We start from the raw sequence: 19040 nt of genomic DNA, 5'->3' as shown, positions 1-19040 counted from the left end.
GACGGGCTACAAAGATACAAACCCGCGTATATTAACACTCTACCGTGGCTGGATTTCCGAATTACTTTGGAAAAGGCAGGGGAACGTGGGGAGAGAGGTGTAGTTAGCCTCCCCTTCTAGCCTCTTAAAGTGGGGAAGGTTTCCGAAGGGAGGAGAACGCAGCAGCGGACGTCTTGCTTTCTTTTCTCTTAGGCACACACCATGTACCAGGTGGGCTTGATGGAAACCGATCAGCACATCGAGTTTTTCTGGAGCGCGTTGGAGATGTTCACTCAGGAGGAGCTCTGCAAGTTCATAAAGTTCGCCTGTAACCAGGAACGAATCCCCTTCACCTGCCCTTGCAAAGACGGAGGCCCCGATACTGCCCACGTCCCGCCGTACCCCATGAAAATAGCCCCCCCCGACGGAGCCGCAGGTCTGTTTGCCCTCTGTCTCCTACGGCAAAGAAAATCAGTGCTGCTCGCGTCGTGGTTCTAGTTGTCAGTTCCCCCCCCCTTTTTTTTTTTAATTTAAACTTGTATTTAGTGCACGAAGAATGACAAAAGAGAGGCAGGTAGTTGTGGCGGTAAATAAGAAGAGAGAGAACTTTGTTTTTTAAACCATGTAAAAATAAAATGTAAAGTAAACTCTTTAAAACGTGGCCCTCTGGAGACAGTAAAAGACTTTGTATAATATTTGTCCCGTATGCTGTTAAAATGATTGGACTGTCAGGAAAACAGCGGCCTGAGGCCTGGCGGGGACGCACGGCGGTATTTAAGGTTCAGGAGACAGATTTGCTTTCGCCGCTTCTTAGTAAGGGGCGCGGGGGAAGGATGCTTTGGGAGAACGAGGTGAAAAGCGGCGGGCGCGTTCAAACCCTTTCTGGCGCTTCTCCCCCGGCAGGTTCTCCGGACTCGCGGTACATCCGTGTGGAAACGTGCATGTTTATGATCAAGCTTCCTCAGTACTCCTCGCTGGACATAATGCTGGAAAAGCTCCGCTACGCCATCCACTACCGGGAGGATCCACTCAGCGGCTGAGCGGGAGAAGGGGACGCCCGGAGGTGACTGTCTGGATCGTTTCAGGACTCGGCTAACGTTGGAAACCCTTCAGTTCACATAAAAATACCTCCTGTAACACTGTGTGACGAGCTGGAGGTTAATTTATTTTCTGAACTTTTGTTCCCGTTACAACAATTACTGGAAGACTTACATTTTGTATCTGTAGACTTTGTGGTGGACTGGTTATTTTGCTGCCTTGTTTGTGGAATATTTGTAGGATAGTTTAGTAAAGACCAGTTTGTGTATAATTTAATTTTGAAAAACCTTTCAACACGTACATTTCTAATTTTGTAATTTAGAATGATGTTACCCATGCAAACACAACAACAGCGAGGGCGTTCCGAGTTCGGGAGCGCTCGGAGGCGAAGGCTCGTAGATCGCTCGCCTCCGAAACATTTTTGAGTACAAAAATGGAATGAATCGGGTGCGGGGAGGGAATCGCTGCTGGGCACCTGCAGGAACAGAGCACGGCACCTCTTCCGTCGCCGGCGGAGGACGTGCGGAATTTCTAGCACTTGCTTGAGTTTTAGAGCAGAAAATCTGCTGCCAAACTGCATGTTTCCGTTTCCACCATTTTCTTGTAACTTTTTAAACTATAAGCAAGCACACGGGGAGCTGCCACAGTTAATTTGGGGTTTCAGCTAGACACTCCTGGTTGGGAAGATTGATCATTTGAAAGAACAGTGAAAGGGCCGTAATTCGGTTGGGTTCTTGCCCTAGATGTTCTTGAATGTCTGCTTGGCGTAGTAACCAAATAATTTATTGTAATTAAAATATTAGCAGAAACAAAATGGCTTCTCTCTGTACGGTGTAAGATACCGCAGTACAAGCTTACAATCCGTGACGTTAGCCTGTTTCCGAACAAGCGTTCGGAACAGTCGGTGCGGGGTGAAACACCGGCAGCTCATTTCTGTACTCAAAAATGATCTTTGATCGGAAGAGCAAATTATCCTGGGAGTGTGACAGCCGGAAGGAGGATGAGGCGGGGGGGAGGCACGAAGTCACGTGTTTTGAAGATGAAGCTGCTGTTTTCTATGGAAAGGTAATAGCAGACTACGGGAAGAGAACAATTCTCTACGTTTAACTTCTGTGAAATGCGTTTTGGGGTGGTTTCAAAACACCGCGTCGACGCGTCTATCTGCCTTTACTCGTATAAAAGCGGTTGCCCCGCACCGGGTGCGTTTAAAAATACGGCGTTGCTTTTGTTAATTGCTCAGAACCCGGCACAAGTGCAAATTACCTGCGTGCTAAAGAACCGGCGAGAACATACCGAAATCACTGCTGTGCTACGCGGCTCGGTACTATACGTAAGTTAAGTGCCAGTACTGAGCTACACGTTCGTTATTTTCCTTCCGATGTGCTCAGCGCACATCGACCACACGAAAGGTCCGCGATGGTGTGTGTGTAACTGTACTGTCAGGTTGGTATTACGTGTCTCGTTAGAAGACGGCATACGCTAATTTGGCTTGTCAGTGGTAATGGGAATTGAAAAAGCTGTATTTATTGTATATTATTGTGAATATTGGGAGTGATGAGTGTGTGGTTCTCGGAAGATAAGATGTGAGTCGGAGAGAAAAGCCTAAACAAGTGTGTATATTCTTGTTCTTCTGTGAGCGAATGGAAAAAAATGTGTGTGCAACAGTTGTAGAGATAGTTGTGGGCATACAGAGTCTCCAAATCCTGTGGTTAGGAAAGCTGTGTTACCCTCCTATTGCATATTGCCCTTTCAAAGGAACAGATACCTGTAGGAAGAATATTTACTCTCGCATCTTGTCCATTTCCTGGTAGAAGCATATACGTAGCCGCGGAATCACTCGGAGTGAGCGCAAACGCACGTGGAGTTTACAAAGACCGAGGGGAGAACGAAGCAGGAGGACTGGCTCGGGGCCGGTTCGGTCCCGTCTGGGCCGCGCGTTCCCAAAGGGGCGCCGCGAGGAACCGCGGAGAACGTCGGCCGCGTTTGATGGCAGAGCTTGGTGTCGCTGCCGCCGAGACGCTGGGGGTTTCTTCCCGGCGACGGGCCCGGGCGTTCGCCTTGGGATCCGCTCGCCCCTTCCAAGCCCTTCGTGCTTTGGGTGGACTCGCGGTGCAAATACCTCACTCGCAGGGCTTCGAGAACTCCGTGTGCCGGTGTTTTCCAAGGCTACGATTACAGCTGTGAGTAAGAAACTGCTGCTAATGTCTGTCTGCTCCTTCCAGAGAGCACACGTGAGTGGAACATATCTGCGTCTTGGCCCCAAAAAAGCGTGCTGTAAAGTTACTTGATACGTATTTATTACAATTAATTATTTATGATTACAAATAACAAACTTTTAGTCAATGCTGTTTACACCTTGCTGTGTAAATGAAGCTTCTTATACAGGAAAACTGTCACACCAGTAAATAACCTTCATCGACTCTGGGTTTTTCTGAAGAACGGTGTGAGCCCTGCAAGAGAAGGCGTTGTGGGGGGGGGGGTTGGTTTTGGTTTGGTTTTTTTTTACATTACTAGGAAGGAAGTGCTGCAGCGGTTCGACTGTAGCTCAAATGGCCTTTTAATTAAAGCTTTTCTAATCATCATCACTTCCTTGTGCTTTAAATGAACTTGACATTGTCTGTAATAGGCTTGTTTGTCAGAGCAAAGATTGGTTTGTGATTATTATTTTTTCTTTTTTGATATATATATTCATTCAGAATGTAAAATTATACTAAACAATGGAAAAACTCTGGAGCCGGGTGTTAGTTCTAGCTTGGCGTGTGTCCATCTCGGTACCGTGCACAGCATTAACCTGTTAAGTGCTCTTGGCCATAGAGTGTACACTTGCATAAAGGAGATTCTTAACATCCCTCTAGATGTACTGTGTCCTTATTTGGGGCTGGAAAGAATTCCAGAAGTCCTCCGCTGCTGAAGCAGTGCAGATTGATGCGGAGCATTAGGACTGCCGGGAAGGAAGTTGCAGGTTATCTGCTTTTAAACCCCGCTTTTACGGGTTAATACACTGTAATTTGTATTTACTTGGCACAGAACTGTAAATATTTTGTACAAAAGGGAAAGCAAGCACAACGATTGCCAATATTTCTCTTAATGGAGAAAGCGCAGTATTTCTCACGCCTGAGGAATAACGCAGCCGAAGCCACGTTGTCACCTCGGTAGTTAGTTATTTTCATACTAACGATTCCTGAACCAAGGCATCCTGTTCACCTTCACAAGCCAGAAGAGCCAGCTTAGCTTCCCTCCCCTTCCCACAGCGCTTTTCCCCAGAAACGCCATCACAAGGTTGGTTGCCACCTGTTTTTAAATACCTTTCTCCTGCTTTTCTTGTACAAATAAACGCTTACGTTTGGTGGAAGCGTCCGTAAAACGTCTTTATTTTAGAAGCGAGGTCACTTCAGGCACCATCAGTGGTCCCTGCTGCGGCGTGGGGGACAGGGCTGGCAGCAGAGCCGAGGCCGCCAGCAACGGCCCTGCCCGAGAAGGGCGAGGGCTAATTAGCCCTGCCACTGCCATATCCTCTACCCTGTTAATTAGGCTGATGCCCAGGGTCGTTAGCGAAGCCCTGCCTGCTCCAGCTTTTGCATTACCTGTTCCCAAAGCACGAGGGATGCTAGAGCAAATTAACAAAGACCGAATGCAGGTAGTGACGGTGGAACGCAAATTAACGAAGCCCGCTGCCTGCGATCCTGGAGGGGCCATCGCTGGGCTGGGGCAGTCAGCTTGCCCCCAACAGCACTATCACTTCAGGTGATAGATTTTTATTACACAATGCTTTGGGACACGATCAGATAAAATTTATTACAAGGAATTTAAAAAGCACGGACTAATACAGCATTAAAAAGCGTTTTACAAGACAGCCACGGGCTCGGAGCTTACCCACTGACAGTGGTCGTCCCCCTCGCCGTGTCCGGTACCACCCGAGGCCGTGCAGCTCGAGGCGCAGACCCCTCCGTCCCCGTGGGGCGCAGGCGGCTTCGCCCGGCTGAGCCACAGCCACAGGGAGAGGTGACGTTAAGCTTTAGGAACAGGCGCAGGGGCTCCAGTGCTGCCCCGTCGCCTCTCGCTGCTGCAGAACCACTCGATTCAACCCCTCGCAGCGTGGGGTGTTGGCCAGCGTGCCAGCCGAGGAGCCTCTCCTCCAAAGGACTCGGGTCGGCTCCCAGGCTCAGCTCTTCCCCGGCATCGTGCCGGCTGCGACGGCTCCCTTTTGGTTTCCGTCTCTGGGTGCTGCCTTGGGAATAACGCCCTAGCGCAGGAGCAGCAGGACCCACGCTTGAAGCTCGGGGTGTCAAAAATTCTCTTTCACTGGGTGTCACAAAGAGCCAGTACGGAAACATCACCCGTGTGGTTCCCAAGGTAGAAGCGTATTTGCTGTCTTGCACTGGTGCTAGTATAGATCACAGAAGTAAAAACGTGTAGTATATGCTCACAAATTAAAAATACATATATATATATATAAAATGATCACTGCCTATAAAAATTTAAGTTCATAGCAAGTCTTCATAGCAAGTCTTCAATGACACAGCAATATAAGAATTTATTTGCGCTCAGGTAAATAAGTACTATAATGCATAGTAATAGTGCACAGAGTGCTCATCCTGTTTTTCAGAAGTGGTGGGTCACTTCTCCTCTGGATGTCCAGACGCTGGGCTCTGGGCTTTTGCCTCAAGGGAAGGGGAAAAGAGAAAATAAAAAGTAAAAATGCTGTTTTCAAAGAGTATGTGATACGAAGCAATTGATAAAAACCTCCCTGAAGCAGGAAGGGCTGTAAAATAAGCTCATGGTCCTGGCAAAAGCACCTCAAGGGCTAACAGCCAGGCACTGTCCTCTCTTCCCAACCGGTCTCACTCGCAGGACGAGCCAGGCACGCAGCGAGTCAACAGCGCTTTAACCCTCGGCACTTTAAAACATTTGTAGACCGAGAGACTGGAGAGCGGCCCGCTGAAGCGCTCCGCAACGGAGGCGTCCGGTCCGCACCTGACACAGAGCGAAGCACCGCTCTCCTGCTTCGTGCCGGCTGCCTTACCTGCGCGTTCCTGCGCCTGACGCCGACGGGAGCACCCGACCTCCCGAGGCTCCTTCCTCCGCCACTGCTGGTGCTGCAGAAGAAGAACAGGGACGCTTTCAGAGGAAGCAAGCCTACCCATTTCGGTGCTCTTACTGCTGAATAAACACAGGTCCTTCACACTAGGGAGACTTTGGGAGGTCTGGGAAGAAACCCTTCAAGCTTCTGAACCCTGACCCAGTTATTTTTGTAGCAGAAGAGCCAAATCCTATTCAAAAAGCGAAGAGAAAAGCTAAGATGAGAGCGCTACAACAGACAGATAACAAGGCATTATCCTACATTTTCTCCCAGTAACCATTTTGTCCGTCCTATTTTGATATAAAAGCCTAATTTCGCTGTTTGAAACTCGGATAAGCACCAGCCAAATTAAATGGAGTCACAGGCAAATACGAGGGAGTTCAGATTTGCACCACAAGGAAATGAGGCAGAGGACTGGAATGGATTTGTCACGATTGCTGCTGTTGGCTTGCTGCCACCTGAAGATCCGAGCGTGCCAGGCCTAAGGCTGCGCCCCCCCTTTCAGCAGAGCAAAACTTGCTCCTCCAGCGCCACTGAGCCCTTACCCGTTCGGGCAGGCCCAGTGTGCCTGCGTGAAACGGAAGACAAAGGCGTTACCTTGCTTGGGTTGGAGGAGTTCTCGAGAAGCTGGATGGGAAGGCTTCTGAAGGAAAGCTCTGAGCAGGTCTCGCACGTGGCGTTGTCCCGCCGGCAGATCCATTTGCACCTCTGTTCTTCGGTCTTCCCTCGTTGCCAGCCACTTTCCCGGGCTTCCCTCTCGAGTCGGGAGCATCGCTAGCTCTCGCCGAAGAGGACGATGGTGCGTTCCTGGCGTTTGCCGTATTACTCAGGGACTTGGTCCCTCGTGCAGGATAGCTGAGCCTCTGCTGCCCAAAGCCTTCTGTGCACTGAGGAGAAACATCTCCTGAGAGGACAAGAATACAGCGCTTAATAGGAATAGTAAATGCAGCATACGGCTTCATAACCAAGATCTCTGAGGATACCAAGTTTCAGTGATTTAATCTTTCTTGCATAAAACTAGACCAATGGCAGGGGATCAAAGATTTTTAAATTTTGGAGACAGAACAGGGTAACGATCTACTCAGCTTGGAACATGCACAGTGTTCCTGCAAACGTAAAGGAAAAGAGCGTGTGTAAGTCTGTGTTGTGCCCACACCTTGATGCCTGATTCGTCTCCGAGCCAGCTCTGGTGATTCTCTTCTCTCTCTGTTGGCTTGAGGAGACAGCAGCTGCCGAGACGGAAAGCTGGCTGCTGGGCTGGCTGGGCGCAGATCACAATGGTGCTAAAGCAAAACATACATTTGACTGTTGAAATGACAGCTCATTCAGACTGACTGACTCCTGTAAAAACCCTGCAGAGCATCAGCCCTCAGGAAGATTAAGGTTAGTAGGGAACTGTTTTTAGGAAGAGGCAGATACTGCTTGCCGACACCCACGTTTTCTCTTACACGGAGCTTAGGAATAATTACTAGCTATCACAGGACCTAAGCAAAAATGGAACTGGCAGCGTGAGCCGGTCCTGCTGAACAGAACCGCCCTGTACGGGGGGCCTCAGTGCCAGCCAGCCAACAACCATACGCTGCCTTATTCAGCCTTCTGCCTCTCACGCCTAAAAAGGACCCTGCAAAGCCAGTGCCAAGCATGGGGAAAGCAGCCCTGAAGTACTGTCACTATAGTTCTGATCAAGTTCCCGCTATCAACCTGGTATCAGTGCCATCATAAAAACCAAATCCAAGGACAAAAACCTAGTTAAAAGCGATTTCCAAGTCACGCTGCCCACAGAAGTGCCCCTGTTGGCTATCCTGGTTATAAAGTCATGTCTTTCTGCGGGTTAATTACATCAAGGAACAACAAAACAAGACAGAAACCCATAGGACACAAAACAAAACTATGAACTAGAAAGGAAAACGTTTGTTACCTTTGTTAGATACCAGGAGTACTACATGGAACACAAAACTTTAAATACAGGGTGTCCTTCTTGTGGTTTGCAAACAAACTATATTGTTGCAACTCAGCTCCAGTCACTAATTCTTAACAAGTCCTGATTATCGTACACAAACTTCACCAAAAATACTAGAAGCTGGTAGATAAAGCAGTCTTTGCATTCTGCATTTCCAAAATAGTTAGATAGGGTGAGGGGGGGGGAAAAACAGTCTTGCAACAGACAACTGTAACAGGAAGTGGATGGGACTTCTCCTTAGTGTCAAGCACGACTATTTAGCACAGGATAAGCTAAGAAATCTTACCAGATCTCATTTCTATTAATACTGACTTTACTATTACCTAGGAGAGGAAAGGCCCAGAAAAACAAACAAAATACAGCTTCACTAGTTTGTTAGTTAGGACGGTAAGAATGTGAAAAAGCCATGAAACAGAAAATGAGCATGCTTAGCATTTTCATAACTTGTCTGTAATAGCAGCAAATTCCAGAGGACTGTCTCTTCCATGTGCACACCACTCCCCAAATCCGCTCTTCAGGCGTACAGATGCATTAAAGCACCAAGTGATCTAGTTGGTATCTGTCCAGCATTCTTGAAAAGCAGTCACAGCCTCAGCAGTACCAAGACCTGGTGTTCTTTCCGTATTAGAAGTATCAGACAGCAATGTATAGAAGGATCGGAATACCCTAGTAAGCACTCTGCAGCACCCATCACGTCATAAACCCACCCCTTCTCTCTTGGGCCGAGCTTCCGATATATTCAGGCTCTTACCCTTTCTCTCTCTCTTTACGTCTACCCTCTGAGACATTCCTCCACCTCCTACATTTGTTGCCTGTGTTGCCTACTTCCTCTCTTGCCTACGCAAGTCATACGTTTGTGTTCCTCTCCCACCTTAGCTGTGATTCATACATCCTGGTTTCAACATAACTTTTATGTTGAGTCAAACATTTCTATTGTACAATTTTAAGGCCTTTTGTTTAGTTTTCGTTACAAGAGCTTTCAAAATAATTGTTTTTTCAGTAAGAGCCTCAGCATACTACAACATCTGAGATGGGACCCAAGAGGCTTTGTTTAGGAAGATCTGACACAGGGGACAGTTACTTGAATTCCTGAAATGTGCCACAAGAGGCCGCAGGACTTGGCGTAGTTCTTGAACAACTGAATGTGATACAACAGATCAAGTTCTGTTTAGTACCTGATGATGAAAGAGCGTCTCCTCTTCTAGTTGGATGCCACAAAATTCACACGGAATCATAATGTCTCCTTCTGCCCAGACAGCTTGGGGCTGGGATGAAGAGAGAGACCTGCAGCTTTTGGACCCAACAGCACGCAGACCATCGTATTTTTGTGGGTTTGGAGAACTTCTTTTACTGAACGAGGCAAAGGCACTTGCTGGGTTACAACCTGTCTGTTATGCAAGCAACATGGAAAAATTAGCTCTCCTGTTGAGCATAGATGGACTTTAAAATCCATACTTCGCAAAGACCAAATTGCTAGAGTTCTCACAGTGTCACTGCGTGAAGACTGCACCCTTTTTCAGTCAGGGTAACAGAAAAAAAGTCTTTACTGCAAACCCCTAGGTACAACACAAGAAAGTACTAAACCTGGTGAAGAATCAGATCTTCGGCAGGGCAGAGCTCCTCACAAAATTCACATGGCAACATGATGATCTCATCGTCTGCAAAGTAAGTAACCGTTATATCCTCTACCATAGAGAAGTCTGATGCAGTTGGACCGACTTATCTTCAAAATTCGTAAGCAACAGACTGCTGTTTGCCGCAGGACAGCAACCAGAGCAAATGCCAAGGAAACAGTTACTCTAGTCCCACTTCCTGAATTTCACATGAGCAAATTCACGTCGCCCAGAGCGAGAACAATGTTTTGGGGTCAAAGGTGCATCGAATGGTCTAGTAAAAAAGCCTATTACCACCTTCAGTAAATCCTTTAGTACCATTTCTCCTTTCAAAATAAGCTGGCACTTCAGGTCTCCCCCAGATCCTCCCTCCCTATCATGTTTACTTCAACAAGAAAGTTGTCACCTACTCAGTTGTTACGAAGCTCTCGCCACATATTAAGGTCAGAGATTCACTATAGCTTTTATTTCTTCTTCCCCTGCTGTCTTGCTTTAGTAATACCTCTTTGAAAGAAACTATTTTAAACACTAATATTGCTAAGTTTTGAGAGAGCAGGAGATAAAATTTAAGGAGGGAAGAATGGTACTCATGGAGAGCCTAATCTCCTGTGTATTAATTATCTAAAAACGATTTAGTGGGAGTCTCAAAGAGACTCATTTTGACATTTTAAAATACCTAGATAATCTTTGACCTTCCCGGTCCAAGAATCCTCTTTTTCCTTCTCCCTTCCCTCAAACTTCAAGGAAAAAAACCGACCACAACAGCATTTATACTTACTTTTTATGTGGTTTGACGTGCTAAAAGCCACTAGAGAGTCACAGGAGAGGACATTTGACTTGTCTGTCTCATTAAGACAGGCAGATGGCACAGACTCTTTGGTGTAGCAGTTTTCCCAGACGTCACTGGGAATTTCAGCTGCAGTATTATTGCGAGGATTATTCTCATTTTGTAGGCTAAGAGCCAACACGTAGTCTAAATCGGCATTCCACTCGTCATAAAGTGAAGAATGAGTGTTTTCATTTCTCTCCAACTGCTCCAGTTCATCCTCTTCAAAAGATAAATATCATAAATTTGAGAGAATGTAAAGCCTGCAACAAGCAGTTCCCTTCTGGACATTAGACTAGCTCAGCCATGAGGGTTTCACATGTGCACATGTGGACACTCACGGAGTTCAGCGTTTCAAAGCCCAGAAGGACACCTGTATCAAATTCAGGAGGAAGAAGGAAAACAGTCATCCTATTTTTGTTTGTAACAAGCGAAAAAGGAGAAAAAGAAGAAAGTCGTTCCCCTTACTCCGAAAGCTTGAACTTAAGCTTCTTGGGAGCTTTACAAAGACACTGAGGAACCTTTTGTGATCTACACTGTGAACAAGCTCCAATTAATGTACTGTAGTCTCATCCCTTTTACAAGGCTGAAACACTTCAGCTTTGATTTTTCAGTATATCGATGGGAAAACAAATTCCTTTTAATGATATTACATTTGACAACAGTGGGAATTATACATGTACAGAAGAAAACCATGAAGTTTTTTCTGGTAGGAAAGCTACACTGAAAAGAAAACCAGGGTTCCAGAACAGGGCCCAAGACTCAACCGATGATGCCTAAAGACAGGCTAAGTGCTCCTCACCCGTGCTGGCCTATTTCAAATCTCTCTGGTATTTCATTTGTACTGATTACATGAGAATTTTAAACAAAGCTTACATGTGCATAAAAATACTACTTGTGAACACTCTTTGGAAGTTAGTGTAAGTGGCCTACAAGTTACGGCTCTCCAGATTATTCAGTTTTATTAACTAAGCCCAGAAGTTATTTCGACAAGCCAGGCAGTCTTCTACAGCAAAGACTGTAATTTAGTATTCTGCAGTGTTAAATCCTCTGAGTGGCCCACAGCATAAAGCAGAGCATAGATTCAGCCGCGAGCTCATGGAAAGGCTATGTCTTAAGTGTGACATGACCCCCTGTACGGGGGGAGGTAAGAGATTAGAGGCTTAGGAAAGAGCAGAGGCATTGATAATAGTCTCAGCTATGTCCAAACAGGATGTTACTGCAGAAATGCACAGCACTACATATGGGAACCCACATCCAGATCTTACCTACCCTTCTGCTTAACTGAAGTAGAGAGGAGTGCAGCTGCTAAACAAAAACGGACAGAATTTGCAGTGAGCAAACAACTCCAATTTCATTTTTAAGCTAGATACTTTGAGACAAAAGAACAGGCAGTGGACTGGGCTTTCACACCAGGTACCTCAGCAGTCCTCTATTTAGCTGGCGTATACCTTTGAGTTCTATTCCACGGTAAAACAGTCCCACTCACAGTGCCTCAGGAGCTTTCATTATTCAGTATTTTCACAGCAAGCAATTACAAAACCTTGTGATCAGGGTTGGATCGGTAATCAGGTTGGATCATACTTGGATCAGGTGCCAAATATCAAATTAAAAGCCAATTATTACTCTTCTCTACACCTTACCTTGCTTTTGATTTCTTTGCACTGCTGAAACATTTCTTCTGCTGATGTCCTCAAGGGTTTTATCTCCTACACAGCTGCGATAAATCTGCTTTTCCAGCACCTTGGGCATCCTCCACAAAGGCCCAGCAGAGTTACCTGATCTTAGTCGGTTTCTAACGTCTCGAAGGGCGTGCAAATCTGCATCCTCATCCTCAAAGCGAGGCACCGTTCTGCTCCCTCTTACTTGTTTCACCTCTTGCCCACAGACTCGAGGATGCTCTTTTAGATCTTTCACCATGACGTTACGACCGCACCCACCACATGTCTCAGTCCTAGCTCCGCAGTAAATTTCATGGTCCTGGAGCTTGTTGAAAGTAAGCTGTATGTCACAGTACTGGCAGAGGGCTGGACGCAGAGGGCAAGCTGACGCCTGGAAAAAGAAAGAGGGATTATTCTTCACATATGGAAGACTGAGGCAAAGGCAGAGGGATGTTCTCAGTTTGCTTAAGAGTTGAGCCGTCTATTGTTTCTTTAGCCAGATCCAAAGCTACAATAGCCTGGAATAAGATACTAGGTGAGAAATGTAAGAACGACATGTTGTATAACCTGGGTAGTCATAAACACGCCAGCTGAAGCACTCCGAATACTCAGAACATTTTTTTAAAATCTGTAATGCTTGGACAGCAGATTCACATAGTGCTTTTTGAAGTTAGCATTTAGATACAGTCTTGAAATCCAGTATTAATCACATTTCATTGAGTACTGTCAAAAAACATGTTAGCGTGTGTTCTATTAGGGAACAGATTTACAGCTCATTTACTACTCAAGAAGAACTGCTTGCATATGTTCTTTACCCTACACTGAATGACAGGTAAGTTGCCTTCAAAAGGGGTTAAACATAAATGAAATACATAGATGAAATACATGTTATAATTGCAGATGCTGCAATAATACATCATCATTTGCTTTACAAACAAAACTAAAAGCACTACACACAAACGTGAAGGATAAACTACTTCCAGGGTTTCAAACTGGACATATCTTCAAAGAAAATCCTTCATTCCTCAGCAATAAGCAGACTTAGGTGGCACTTCCAGAGCTGTCTTTAAATGAGCCCATAGGAAGGGAAGGTACTGACATTTATAACAAGATTGTTGGCTGTGCCAGCAGCCAACTGGATTCAGAAACTCAGAAAATCCCACTGTGTCCTATTTTAGTTTATTTTACAAGCTATTTTAAAAGTCTGTTTGGACATAATGAGTTATTAAAACTCATAATGACTGCAGCAGAGTCAGAAATGCGTAATGTTAAAGGAATGAAAAAAGTCAAGTTAATCATATTCTGTACTTTTGAAATAGCGTACCATTTTTCATCTTCATCACTAATAAGGAAGGACAAAATCACCAATTATCACATATACCCCTTTAATATGAAGACTTGAGCAGGCTCCACCACTTTAAGGCAGTTTCCAACCACCTTCTCTCAGAGGCTGTGAATTTAGAAAGCATGGTTCAGTAAAAAGGTTGGAATCCAGGTCCTGGCTGACAGAAAGGCTCTAGAATCAGTGCTCGGAAATACCACAGAGTATCTTCCAAGTGCCTAATAATATAAAGTCCACCAACCTCATGATCCTTCAAGAGACTGTTTTCTATCTTCATCCTACACTTGCAGGTAACCTACAATAAACAGACCTCGTTAGATTAATTGCCATAGAAGTCAGCAATTTTAGAGGAGGAATTTGTTTCTCACCTGCACATGTTCAGACTCAATGTGGTTCTTCATTTCAGACTTCGGGATTGATTCACTGCAGTAGCGGCATACTTCAATATTTCTGCTACAGTGGATTTCATGAATGATGAAATTAGCAGCAGGAATATCCTTTTTGCTATGAGAAAGTCACAGAGGTTACTTTGCAGAAAATACACTGACAACAATTTCAAGCAGTTTTTGGGAACAAAAAAATCCTAAGAAAGCTTTCTACGAATTCATGGTTTAGAGAACTGAGTAACTAAAGAGAAAGGCAAGCCCAACCAGCCCTCAATGTTCCTTTATAGGTGGTATATTAACGTACATAGCATGCAAAAGTCACACTTTTCACACTGCATTAAGATAAAATCAAGGTGAATTTATTTCCTTATGTGAAAGACAAATTTTGCAGCATAAACAAGTTATCACCAGGTTCAAGTTAATAAACTCATCTGAGAAGATAAAAGTTTCCTCCTGAAAATAACTTGGCTATGAGAGGTCGAAGAGTGCTCTGCTTGGAAAAAATAAATAACAGATCCTGTTAGGCCAGATCTGTTCAGTGGATGACAGCAGTAACCATATTACTCTGTAGCCAAAACTCCCCAACTCACCTCATTTCTAAGATACTCATCTTCCTACCTTGAGGAGGATGCAAGGCTTACAAACACAAAAGGTCCAAAAAGAACTGAGGCAGTAGGAGCTTAGCCCTTATTCCTGCCTCAAGCAGGAAGCATTTCTGGATGGAGGTAGCATTCCTCCCCTCTCCCCCGCCCAGGAAATCAGCCTTCAAAACACCAAAATTAAACTTTATAACCTATTGCTTAGTGCCTTCCATGTCACATAGGAAAAACACTACAGCTGTTCAGTTTTCTCCCTTGCCAGATCCCAAGCAGCCAACAGCCTGGCAAAGCAACAAAGTCCAACAGCAGTGTCTAAACTACACATACTCGCTGCTTGCAAACAAAGTAGACTGATGTTGCAAGAAACTGTTTGGATTCTGATGCCTCTTTAAGAAAAAGTTTATTTAGTTGCTTGTATTCAAGATGCAACTTCTGAGATTGCATCATTATCAGTAAATGTATTACCAACACTGGAGCTTCTAAAGAAAGAGAACTGTTATCAAAGAGAAACAACTGCCACAACAATATGTGCCTATTAATCCTATTTTTATATCTCTGTTTCTGAGCCACATAGCTGCTAAAGAAAAACTTAGAATCGTGTACTTCATGTGTACCTCACTGAAAATCCAGTCTATTGCTATTTGAATACTTTGTTTTCTATCTAGTTGCCTGTTAAGTCAGAAACTTCAGTAAAGGTTGGGAAAATGACTTCGTTAGACATTAATACTTGACCAGGTAAAACCAAAGCCCAAACATTTCTAGAAAGATAGTATGTTCATTATTAATCTGCACCTTCTAGTATTTCATAGCATTTCAAGGGAATATATACTGCTTGCTTATTTAATCCCTGAGCTCGCCTGCCCGAAGGACAGGCACCAACACAAAGACACCCCTGCCAAGCATTCGGTTTCATTTCTTACCAGTTGCCACACAGCCGGGTTTCCGCCTCGGTAACTGCAGCTATAGCCATTGTTTTGTCCGGGGGCTGAAAGAGAGGCACCCCTTTTCCCTCAGCCCCTCAGCGGGGGGAAAGACACCCCCGTTCCCTCAGCGCGGGGGCCCGGGGCACCGCCGGCGGGCGGCTGCTCCCTTCCCTCAGCCGGCCGAGAGGGCTGGGGCACCCGTACCTCAGGGGAGAGGGAAGGAAGGAGGAGACACCCCCGCCCTCGGCACTGCAGGGGGGGCTGGTTGCGGGGTGGGGATCGACCCAGCCCCGAGAACGGGAAACACCGGCCCCGCTCCCCGGGCTCCTCAGGAACCCAACACCGGGCCCGGCCCCGCCCCGCGCTTCCTACCGGCCCCTTCACCCCCGCCCCCGGGCCGGCCGGGCCGGCGGCTGCGCACTGCGGTTCTGCGCTCTCATCATGGCGGCGCGGGGCCATGTGCAGGACCCCAACGACCGGCGCCTGCGGCCCATCTACGGTACGGACTCCGCGGCCCCTCGCTCCCGCTCCCCCGGCCCGGCGGGCCGTCCCGCTGCCGCGGCCTCGCGGGGTTGCCCCGGCCCGGCTGGCGGCGCCTGGGGACGGGGCGGAGGGGCCCGCCGGGCGGCCCGGCCCGGCAAGCGCTGGCTGGCTCCTCCGGCGGGGCCCTCCGCCCGCCCGCCTCTCCCGCCCCATTCCCGGCGGCGGGGGAGCCCCGCGCTCCCCTCGGCGGGCAGGCGCCGGGGCAGCCCGCTGTGGGGGCGAGGGGGAGCGCGGCCCCGGCCCCGGCCGCCCTCCCCCGGGGGAGGCTCTCGGCCTCCCGCCGTCCCGTCCTTCCTCCTGCGGGCGGCTCTCGGCCGGGCGCCGTTGCCCCGCTCAGCCCGCGGTGTGTGTGCGGGGAGCTGCCGCGGAGGCCGGCGAAGCCCTGCCCCGGCTCCCTCCCGGGCCGTCCGCCCGGGGCTGGAAGCGGGAGTTTGGCCGGGCCGGGGGGGGACCCGGGCTCTGTTCCCGCCGGGTGTCTTCCTGCGGGCAGCGGTGCTTTCCCCTGAGCCCCCCCCCGCCCCGCTGCCCGCCCGGGGGTCTCCCTGCTCGGAACCCCCCCCACCCGCGTCTGGGAGGAGGCGTGGAGGGGCGAGCGCAGCCCGCTCACGGGCGGTACCTCTCTCCGCGGGTGGCGGTGGTTTCTGTGCCTCTTTCTGTCCGTCAAGGTAACTTCGGTCGGCGTTTGTTTTCTGCTGCAGAGAAGTTAGAAATGGATTAATTCATAAAAAGAACAAGAGCAGTCACGGAAACCTTAAAGTTGTATGTTGAAGTGGTTGTGGCACAGACTAATAACGGTGTTATGAAAATTAATTGGGAGACAAGAGTGAAGTAGTTAGAAGGAGACGGTCTAGTTAAGAAACCTCTTGTATGAAGCGGTCCCCAAATATTTCAAGGGTATTATATGCCATTGGGATTGCTTAAGAGATTGTAGACAAGCTTGTCTCAGTTTATGCAAATACAGAGAAAGAGAAAAGAAAAACACTTCCCCAGGCTACGGTGTCGTTTCTTCCCTAAAACTGAAGATTGGATAGAGATTTCGGAAAATGTTCTCAACTTTTTCAACACCAGAAAAAAATCTCTCCCTGCAAACATGTGGAGAGCTGCCCTCATTTGGGGACAAACGTGCCTTGGGAATGTCCTTTGCCGCGCGGGCAATGAGGACGGTGCGGTATAGACTTGCATCTGTGATGGGTTCCAGTGATATGGAGGAAGATAGTTTGGTTTGATTAAAAGTGTAAACACACAGCTGTCTTAAAGCTCATTGCATAATTAGGAACGCAGCTGTGCAGTTTGTCTTTTTGTAACAATTTTAAGTTTTTTCCTTAGTTTTCTGTACGTGCTGTGATTGCCATTTTTATTAATGTGCAATTATTTGTGTTCTAACCAGTGTAAGATCTTAAATGTTCTTCAAAGGAAAAGCTTCGTAAATTCAACTGATATTAAAGCAGATGATGTTGAGATGTATTTCACTGTACTCATTTCAGAGAGTACAGCTATTAGAGAGAGCGCTTTAAAATAGCTTTCTGCTAGTTCTAGAAAGGATTATCTGCAGTGTAAGATTTGAATTTAGGCTTTGGTGCTGCAGAACCCAAAATAAAGTGTATGTCCTTAAAGAGGTAAAGACACAACTTCACGTGTGTCATAAACTGGAGACATGCAGCATGAGATCGAAGGTCTGGTTCTTGACTTAAAACAGCGCTTTTCAGTTTGCACCGTGTGCCTTGGTTATTCAGGGTTCCTTGACAGCTATGTTTATCTTTCATCTTGTTTTGTTCTCCCTTCACCTGAAGGTTCACGTGTTGCATTTCCAGCCACTGAACATCTCCACCTACAGACTTGCAACTAATGTAGGCTTAAGTTTATTTTCCTTTAGCTTGAATTCCTTTGGAAGTTGCCAGCTACTTTGGCTTCCAACAAACTTACTTGTTGTTAGCAAAATACAGTCTTTTTATTCTGCTGCAGTTTAGAGAGGTTTGTGGTTTATTTGATTTACTTTAGGAGACCTAAAGCAGAGATCTTATCGGTGCAGTTGTTAAAACAATCCAAGACAGGCAGTGCAGTGTGGCAGATAATTTGTGTGTAAGTGAACTGAGTAACACGGATTCTTAAATCAAGAAGTCTCTGCTGGTATATGAAGAGATCGCCAAGATGTTCTGTTCCACAGTTTTGAAACCTCTTCACTGAGAAATCCCTGCTTAAGTTTTAATGTTAAAGGTGATGCACAGGTTTTCATAAGTTAAAATAGCCATCTAACCCATGTAAAGACAACGTATTACAGTTTCAAACTCTATTTTATGCAGCACATTTTGTTTTGGTTAGTGTGGGCAGGCTGCCTCATTTGAGGTTTTGTGTGTGTGGTCTCAGGAGCCCAATTAGCTCTACTTGAAATCTGCAGCACTTACTTGGCCATGGAAGCAAATGTTAAAGCTGCCGAATATAAATCTCATTAGTATAGATGCACACTTTGTACCATATACCAAGGAATTACTAAAGGTCACCTCTCTACTCGGTAAAAGAGTTCTCTCTCATAATGAGAACTGCAGTCTTGATGAGAAAAAGATGTGTAACGTAATTTCAGTTAACTGGCATTAGCTCTGTTCGCAGTTTGGTAGGGGAGAGGCCAGAACGGTGTGAGCAGACCCTTCCCCATTGGCACGTCAGGTGCAGCTAAGTTTTTCCGCTAGGTTTTGGTTAGTAAGTATTTTTGAGGGAGGGGAAGCATATAGGGGTCATGGTCTAATTTAAAATTGCTGGTTTGTATTTGTCTGATAACATGATGATGCACTGTAGGTGAAGCTGAAAATTATAATACCAAGCTGAAAAAAGGAGAAAATGGTCTCAAGACAGGGGTTTGTTTTCTACAGCTGAAGTTTTACTAGATGGTGGGATATCCCCCTAGGAAATAGTGAAGCTCCCCCTGGGAGCTTCACATTTTTGTCTTTAAAACCAGTCTGGTGAAAGCCTAGTGGTACTCTGTTAGAGGACAGATTTGCTGTGCCTGAAGCATGGATTGTGTGGACAAGTAGGGCTTCTCACTTAATGCTTTGATAGATTGCGAGTGCTTAGTTTCTAACCTGCTGCCTGTTAAAA

The 19040-nt window shown here is 46.5% G+C and overlaps 3 protein-coding genes across 6 annotated transcripts in view; 2 read left to right on the top strand and 1 right to left on the bottom strand.

Annotated features, from left to right (window-relative positions):
* The window catches only part of HECTD4 (HECT domain E3 ubiquitin protein ligase 4), a 75862-nt gene extending 74528 nt beyond the window's left edge, over positions 1 to 1334 (top strand). For both annotated transcript variants that reach the window (XM_050906374.1, XM_050906373.1), the window contains exons 75-76: positions 193 to 415; positions 883 to 1334. In XM_050906374.1, coding sequence (XP_050762331.1) covers positions 193 to 415; positions 883 to 1019 — 360 coding nt within the window. In that variant the 3' untranslated portion in view covers positions 1020 to 1334. The remainder of the gene's footprint in view (positions 1 to 192; positions 416 to 882) is intronic.
* A 3452-nt stretch (positions 1335 to 4786) lies between these two features.
* On the bottom strand, positions 4787 to 15672 carry TRAFD1 (TRAF-type zinc finger domain containing 1). Of its 3 annotated transcripts, none has more exons than XM_050906935.1 (11): positions 15405 to 15672; positions 13868 to 14003; positions 13741 to 13794; positions 12140 to 12548; positions 10449 to 10718; positions 9642 to 9715; positions 9233 to 9445; positions 7254 to 7380; positions 6695 to 7001; positions 6041 to 6113; positions 4787 to 5401 (listed from the first exon to the last, which is right to left on the bottom strand). In XM_050906935.1, the coding sequence occupies exons 1-11, from the start codon at positions 15452 to 15454 to the stop codon at positions 5351 to 5353; spliced, it is 1764 nt and encodes a 587-aa protein (XP_050762892.1). In that variant the 5' UTR covers positions 15455 to 15672; the 3' UTR covers positions 4787 to 5350. The 3 variants fall into 3 exon arrangements, with proteins under 3 accessions (XP_050762892.1, XP_050762893.1, XP_050762891.1); XM_050906936.1 differs by lacking the exon at positions 4787 to 5401 and adding an exon at positions 5569 to 5678; XM_050906934.1 differs by lacking the exon at positions 4787 to 5401 and having other exon boundaries at positions 5695 to 6113; positions 15405 to 15469; positions 15612 to 15630.
* A 173-nt stretch (positions 15673 to 15845) lies between these two features.
* Positions 15846 to 19040, top strand: part of NAA25 (N-alpha-acetyltransferase 25, NatB auxiliary subunit) — a 32659-nt gene continuing 29464 nt past the window's right edge. The window contains exon 1 of the mRNA XM_050906484.1: positions 15846 to 15906. Within this exon, the coding sequence (XP_050762441.1) occupies positions 15849 to 15906 (58 nt within the window). The 5' untranslated portion in view covers positions 15846 to 15848. The remainder of the gene's footprint in view (positions 15907 to 19040) is intronic.

Source organism: Gymnogyps californianus, chromosome 16, assembly GCF_018139145.2.
Source record: "Gymnogyps californianus isolate 813 chromosome 16, ASM1813914v2, whole genome shotgun sequence".
Classification (NCBI taxonomy): domain Eukaryota; kingdom Metazoa; phylum Chordata; class Aves; order Accipitriformes; family Cathartidae; genus Gymnogyps; species Gymnogyps californianus.
The sequence above is the reverse complement of the archived record's forward strand: the minus strand, read 5'-3'. Positions and strand labels throughout refer to the sequence as shown.